Here is a 7711-nt window from a genome sequence, read left to right on the forward strand (position 1 = left end):
ATTTAATCTAATAAAATGAATTATAATTTTTAGTTTTATGAGAATTTAATCTTTATATCTCTTACTTTTTAACTTTATTTAACAAAATGAAAAAAAAAATACATAGAAAGGGCTTTAAATTCAAATTTAAATGGATATAATTATGTTTAGTTCTTTCTATATGTATGTATGCTTTTATATATATATATTCCACAAGCTGATACTTGAAATGAGCTAATATATTTTTTAGGTTAAAGCTGTTCAAATAAAGCATTTTTTTTCCTGCAAAATAATAAGCACTTTGGCTAAAATAAATGATAGGAATCATATTAATAATTTTAAAAACAGCTGCTGGTTAATTCTCAGGAGATAAAAAAAAACATATTTTCAATAAGAAAATGTTGATAATTATTTAAATTCCTTCAAATCTGAAATATAATACTTCATTTTCTAGTTTATTTACTGCCAGATATAACTATACATAATCCAATGTACCGGAAACGACATTTAAATGCAACATATAAACGGCTACATAAAAAAATAATATGAAAATAATAAAAAGGCGTTTGAAATTTTTAAAAAATGGATATAATTTCTAAATAATTATTTTTTTAATATTTCACAGTATGCATTATATGGTCACTTGCATTTAACAAAAAAAAAAAAAAAAAAAAAAGAATAAACTAACTACAAACATTTCTCTCTCTCTGATATTTAGCATAGTGAAGACTGTTCCGCATTATTGCTGTGAAGCTTATCAGCAATTTTTGTTCATTTGTATGCAACTAAAATTTAAAAAAAAGTTTTGAGAGTTTCAATTAAATAACTTGGTAGAAATGTTACTTTTTTCAAAGTAGAAATTATGATTACTCCTATATAACCACGAATTGAAGAAAAATAATTGTAAAATATATTGTTACACAAATGCTAATACACATTAAAAAGCATTTTTTTAAAAGTTTTTATGAAAGTAGTAACCAACTTAATTTTATAATTCAGATTTATGGTTGCTAAATTTACTTAGCTTGTTCTTAACCGCTTACTGACAAGAGCATATTTAACTTCAAATTCTATTGGACATGTAACATTTACTATTGTTCTAAAAACCTTATACAATTCCGCTTTTTGTCCCAACACAATAAACTTGAGCAAAATCTTGATGTGTTCTTGGTTCAAGAGACCCCCGGAGTGCACCCCCCTAATCGCTAATTATAAAAATGAGAGATCCGGAGATAGGAATAACGATCAGCGCATTTACGGAGGAACTTGTATTGATGTGAAATCAATAATTGAATATCACCTCTTCCTCCCCACCCTCCAGAGAGGGTGGGCGCGATAATTATTGAGGTTAAATTAGGAAATCTCCCCCCTCTTAAAATTGTGTCAGCATATGTAAGATCTGGGCGGTAGCATATGTTCCCTCTGGAGGATTTGAAAAAAACTTTTAAATTTAGGCCCTAACGTCATCATTGCGGGTCATATCGCTTGGAATAATTACAAAACAACCGAGTATGGTAATCAACAATTTAAAATTTTAGCAAATCAGGACGGATTCAATGTTTGGCGCCCCACTTTCCAACCCACATTAATGAAGTTAGTGTTAATAATTCCGTCATAGATTTCGCAGTATTAAAACTAATTCCTTTTCACTCTCAAATTAGAGTGCTAAATTGTTTAGATACAGATCACCTTCCAGTAGTTTGAACTTTTAATACGGGAACTTTTTCACTAAATTCACCAACACAATTCTCCACCAACTGGGAGAACTTACTGCATATTTTAAATTCTCAACCCCTTCCCCCCTTCAAAATTAATAGCAATGATGACGCAGAAAATGCAGTTGGTAGTTTAGGAAAAATTTTAACGGAGGCACTCGCAGAAGCCTCAAAACCAAAATTTAATAAACTTCCAGAGAAGCTTCTTTTAGAAATCCAAAACAAAATTAAACTGCGAAATTACCTGCGGAGACTTTGGCAACGTTCTCCCGACCCTCAAGTGAGAACGGAACTCCGCAGAACCACGATGAGAGAAAAGGATTCAAAGTAGGTCACTTCGAGCAAAAGCGAGCAGATAAGCTGGAAAATATTGACACGTGCGGTCTTTGGCCTCACTCCTCCTTTCTCAGAAAACCATTTTCCCCGATCCCCCCCCCACAAGGGGAAACAGGACAACACGCCCTTGTTCCAATTGAAAAGGCGGAAGTTTTGGCGGACAGCCTGCAAAACCGGTTTACGCCACACGCCGACGCGTGGCTTTCAACCCCCACCCCCTAATGAAATACGTCACAGGTTAGCTGGAGAACTTTTTGACAAGTGAACACGTAAACAATCTCGAGCCAGTTCGGCCGACAGATATCATAGAATTTATGAAAAACGTTAAGCTGAATAAATCGCCAGGATTGGACCAAATTACAAATCGAATGATTAAATATCTCCCGCCTAGATTTATTTTATATTTAACTTTTTTAATAAATAAATTAATTGAACTTTGTTATTTTCCCGATTGCTGGAAAACAGCTGTGGTTGTCTCTATTCCAAAACCAAACTCTGATTTAACTTTACCTCAAAATCTTCGTCCCATTTCGCTACTTAGTAGTTTGAGCAAAATGTACGAATCTGTGCTTCTTAAACGCCTGAATCAATTCCTCAGCGACAACAATATAGTAATTTCCAAACAATTTGGATTTCGGAAAAATCTGTAGACGAATCACCAGCTAATTCGTTTTACAGATTTGATTCACGACGGCTTTGTGAAGTCCCAAACGGCAGGTGCACTTTTTCTGGAGGTAGCTAAAGCCTTTGATAAAATTTGGCACGAAGGGTTTTTATTCAAGTACATGCGACTTGGATTTTCGGCACAATTTGTCAAAATTTTACGCTCGTACCTACTTTCATGTAATTTTCGGGTACGAGTAAACGATGTAATTTCATCCCCCAGACCAATCCTGAGCGGTTGTGCGCAAGGGAGTTTACTTTCTCCAACTCTTTTTAACATATATGTTAACGATCTACCTAGAGCTAGTAATTTTGAAGACGATACCGCCATTCTCACACAACATAGGAATCTACACACAATCATTGCAAACTTACAACAATACATGACCGTTTTATAGTGCTGGCTCATCGATTGGAAAATAAAAGTCAACCCAAGTAAATGCGCGTGCCTCCTATTTTCTAAAAAATTGGTAATGCCTGAGCTAGCCCCTATCCAAATTTCGGGCCAACCCGTCCCCTTCGTAAATGAATATAAATACCTAGGATTAGTTTTAGACGCAAAATTAAGCTTTATTAGTCATATTAAAGCAGTCCACGTCAAAGCTACAAGAATGAGTATTAAACTCAACAGCTTAATTTCTCCAAGAGCAAGCTATCGATTAGGCTCAAGCTTCTGCTCTACAAAGCTATTTTAAGACCAATTCTGATGTACGGCTCTCAAATTTGGGGGGCCACATCCGCCGGAAACATTAAAAAGTTTCAAAACAAACAACTGAGGAGAATTGTTAATGCACCCTGGTATGTCAGAAGAAAAATAATCCATAACGACCTCCAAATTGAACCTGTTTCGGAATTTATCAAAAGAACGTCAATTAAGTTCTTCGAAAAATTACCCCAGATTCGTAACGAGTTATTAAAACTACCTGTTTACGATCCAACTTTACCCAGCTCTAGGAAAAGGCCTAGGGCTGCAATTGATAATGAATATATCAATTTCCCAGCTGTTAAAAAGCTGAGAATTTCTTAACTGTTGCCAATCTGGTGGCTTAAAATTCTCAAAATTATTACTGTTTAGGCCTTAGATAGGCTACGATGAGCTAGCTACACGTGCGAAAATTTTTTTCTGGAAATTTTTTTAACAGCCCAATTAATTCCAGCCCCCATAGAAAAGGCACGTGCAACATAACTCCATTAAAGTTCTTTTTAACCCATAAATAATCTATATATTATTTTAATTAATTAATTATATCATAAATAATAATAATAATTATTATGTACCACATTTCAGGACGCCAGAGCTTCATTGTGCTCGTCTAAACTAGTTTCAATTCATTTTAACTTTCCTTAAACTTACAAATTAAAGTATCTATTCCAAATTATGATGTGGAGGTGCTCGTGATCACTTTGTCACATCTCGGAACTCCGAAACATCACGACGTTGCCGTTGCCCTCTACAATATTTTTTTTTTTTTTTTTTTTTTCGATATGCCGCCATTTCCGGACTTCAAGTCCAATGCATACAGACATGCGTAAACAAAGGCTGTGCGGGAAAATCGTCTATTTTTGTAAATATTTTTATGGCATATTTTATGCACAAAAATCTATGTACCTCAAAAATTAAGATTTTTCACTTCATTTTCTTTGACCATTTATTCTTCTTTTCCCTTAATTCTCGTAAACAGTAAATATTAATATTTAATATTAGGTATAATACTACTTAGTAACTATATATATATATATAGCTTATTTATATTTTAACATAATGTTTGAGAAAAGTATAGGTTTCTATTGTTTTGTAATTTAAATATCAACATTTTACTTTAAAAACTTTGATATGCATTAATTTTAATAGAAGCATTTATTACAAGAATTAGTAGATATAGAAGTGTGAATACGTCAATAGTGGAAAAAGCATCATATCATGTGTGGAAAATAAGAGAGCTTTAGTGTTTTATATATTATATTTGAGCCGTTTATTTTGAAAATGGGGCAAATCCATTTTTTTGTTATTGTGAGATATTTAAAGGTTTGCGTTTCAATAAATTTAAAAATATTGGTAAGTATTAATAGATATATTTTTTAATTTTATGGAACCAGATAATGTAAGTTTATAATCCAATAGTGTTTACAATGCTGACTAAAAAAATAAGAGTTCCATTATAACTAAATGAACTTGCCTCACTTTCAAAATTAAAGAGTTATTGCAATCCTTCATCTAATTGGGAAATAATATTTCAGTTGCATCAACCTCTTTTAAGAATAAAAACAAAATACTATTCAAATTTTTATAAATATTTATTCATATGATAAAAAGGGAAACAAAACGAAAAAATAGTAGAAAATATAACATAACAACAAACAATTCAGTTTTATTAAGAATTTCAATGAATTTACATATTTCAGTTTATACGTAGGTATAATCAATTTGAATTTTATTCAAGATTTAACATTTAAAAAAAAAATTCATGATGAATGGGAGGTAATAAATCCATCATATCCTTGTATTTTTCAGATGTAATAAATCTCCTTTTTTTCTTACATAAAAAATAATTTTATATTTCTGAAATTACTTGGAATTATTTACCTTCCTCGTTGTGTTGATAAATCGATAATTTTAAATTCAAAATCTCGTTCTAACGTAGTTTTGTTGAACATTTTGTATGGTGCATCCCTTGTAAATCAGATCCAGCATATAGTTAATCAATTCACGGTTTCTCCATCGGTATTTTTCTTTCTTTTTAAAACCGCTTTTTCCAAAGGTTGGGTTGAAAATAAATTTTCATGTACTAAAAATTTATTATGTTTTCGACAATTTTGTATTACTTTATAGTAATCCTGGGGAATAGGCAAGGAACTGGTTTCTGGATTGAATAGTTACTGGATAGTTCCACTTCAAAATCAATATTTATTCCGTTGTCACTGGACTGAATAATCGGTGATGGAAGTAAACATTATTATCAACTACAAAATTAAGATATAATTTTTATTATTTATAAAATACTGTATAACCACCGATTTTCAATATCAAAAATAGATAAATAGAAACACCCTAGATTTCAGACATGATGTTGTAGTGATCGTAGCGCCATCTTTCATTCATGTCATTCTAAAGCGCTACCTATCTACTTTCCCTAATACAATCTATGTTAATACTTCGCCCGGGAAATAACCGTTCTATGTATACGTGCGCTAAGCAGTGATGTTCCGATAGTTGTTAGTGAAATAAAGAGTTTATTTTTCTAATAGCGAGAAGCTGAAAGGCTTTATACAACACTCTACCTGAACATCACCACAATGGTGACCCGGATAAGAAACCTCGCATCTCTTTTTATTTAATTTGGTTAATATTATCTTACTAAGTTTCGTTTTGAAACGACAGCGTACTACCATGATGGAGGAAGTCTCAGCGGTGAAGATGCCGAACTTCATTCCGTCTGACCCTTCCCTCTGGTTTACGATGGTGGAATCAACATTTGAATTGGCTATTCCAAAGCCAATAACAGCTTCTCGCTCTAAATACAACTACAGCGTGAGCACCTTGCCTCTTGTAATCGTTACAACTGTGCGCGATATTATTCTTTCACCAGACATAACCGACCCTTATAGCCAACTAAAATCTGAAATCATTTCCAGATGCGGAAAATCTAAATCCCAGGAAATTCGTAAGTTATTGGCTGGAGAACAGTTGCATGATAGAAAGTCGTCCGAGCTGTTAAGAATTATGCAAAGACGCGCGGAAAATCACAATATCATCGATTCTCTTTTACTGGAATTATTTCTTCAGCAACTACCATCTAATGTGCAATCGATTCTTGCCTCAATACAACCTTTGACGCCTCAAAAAGCCTCTGAAATAGCGGACAAAATACTGGATATAACACCAAACCAGATAAGTGCTGTTTCAAATGCAACTGCTACAGCTGATTCTGAACTGTTAACAGAAATTAAAATGTCGCGTAAAGAAATTGCACAGATGCGCCGCCATTCCAGAAATCATTCACGGAATCGTCAGCCTCGTTTTCGACAGAAAAGCACTGCCAGTAGTGATGATATCTGTTGGTATCATCGGAAGTACAACTACAAAGCGCACAAATGCATTCCGCCTTGCAATTATCAGCCAAACCACAACGGCAAGGAGTAGCGGCGACATACGCCTCGCGCAGTAGTTCTCGTCGCCTTTTTGTTCGCGATAGAAAATCAAATGTAAATTTTCTCGTTGACACTGGCAGTGATTGTAGTTTAATTCCTGCGACTAGGAATGAAGTTATTATCTTTAGATTTATGTTTAAGAAAACAATTTGCTTATCCTTTTTATGTTTGTGATATTAAAACTGCAATTATTGGTGCAGATTTTCTACATCATTTTAACTTGCAACCTGATTTAAGAAATCGTCGTTTAAATGATATGTGGACACATATAAATGCTCATGCTGTTCTTAATAATACTGATGTTCATTCTGTAAAATCTGTATTTTGTAGTGATGATTTTTCAAAGTTATTGAATGATTTTCCTAATATTGTTAAAGCTCCATATGCAAACCAAACTGTAAAACAGTCTGTTATGCATCATATTGAAACTTTTGGCTCTCCTGTTTATGCAAAACCACGTAGGCTAGCACCCGATCGCTTAAAAACCACTAAAATGGAATTTCAGCATATGTTGGATTTAGGTCATATGCGGCCATCCAACAGCAATTATGTCTCTCCTCTACATATGGTTCCGAAAAAAGTAAGTGACGATTGGTGTCCTGTTGGGGATTTTAGAGCTCTTAAGGCTCAGACCAAAAAGGGCAAATATCCTATTTCCAGTGCTTAGGACTTGGAACTTCATGGAACCACAATTTTTTCTCATATTGATTTAGTAAAAGCTTTTCATTAAATTCCGATTGCTCCCTAGAACGTTCATAAAACAGCTATTTGTACTCCGTTCGGACTCTTCGAAAGCACTCGGATGCAATTTGGTTTGTGAAATGCATCAAGTACCTTTCAGAGATTTATTGATGAAGTTACTAGAGATT

The 7711-nt window shown here is 33.5% G+C and overlaps 1 protein-coding gene across 1 annotated transcript; it reads left to right on the forward strand.

Moving 5' to 3' along the window:
* The first annotated feature begins 6084 nt into the window (after positions 1-6084).
* Positions 6085-7509, forward strand: LOC129958466 (uncharacterized). Its single transcript, XM_056070961.1, has 2 exons — positions 6085-6586; positions 7364-7509. The coding sequence occupies exons 1-2, from the start codon at positions 6085-6087 to the stop codon at positions 7507-7509; spliced, it is 648 nt and encodes a 215-aa protein (XP_055926936.1).
* Positions 7510-7711: the final 202 nt, after the last annotated feature.

This window comes from Argiope bruennichi, chromosome X1 (assembly GCF_947563725.1).
Source record: "Argiope bruennichi chromosome X1, qqArgBrue1.1, whole genome shotgun sequence".
NCBI lineage: Eukaryota > Metazoa > Arthropoda > Arachnida > Araneae > Araneidae > Argiope > Argiope bruennichi.

Coding starts and splice junctions, on each gene's coding strand:
- LOC129958466 (XM_056070961.1), top strand. CDS start 6,085: ATGGAGGAAGTCTCAGCGGTGAAGATGCCGAACTTCATTCCGTCTGAC. Junction 6,587..7,363: donor TATAACACCAAACCAGATAA/GTGCTGTTTCAA, acceptor TGTTGGATTTAG/GTCATATGCGGCCATCCAAC.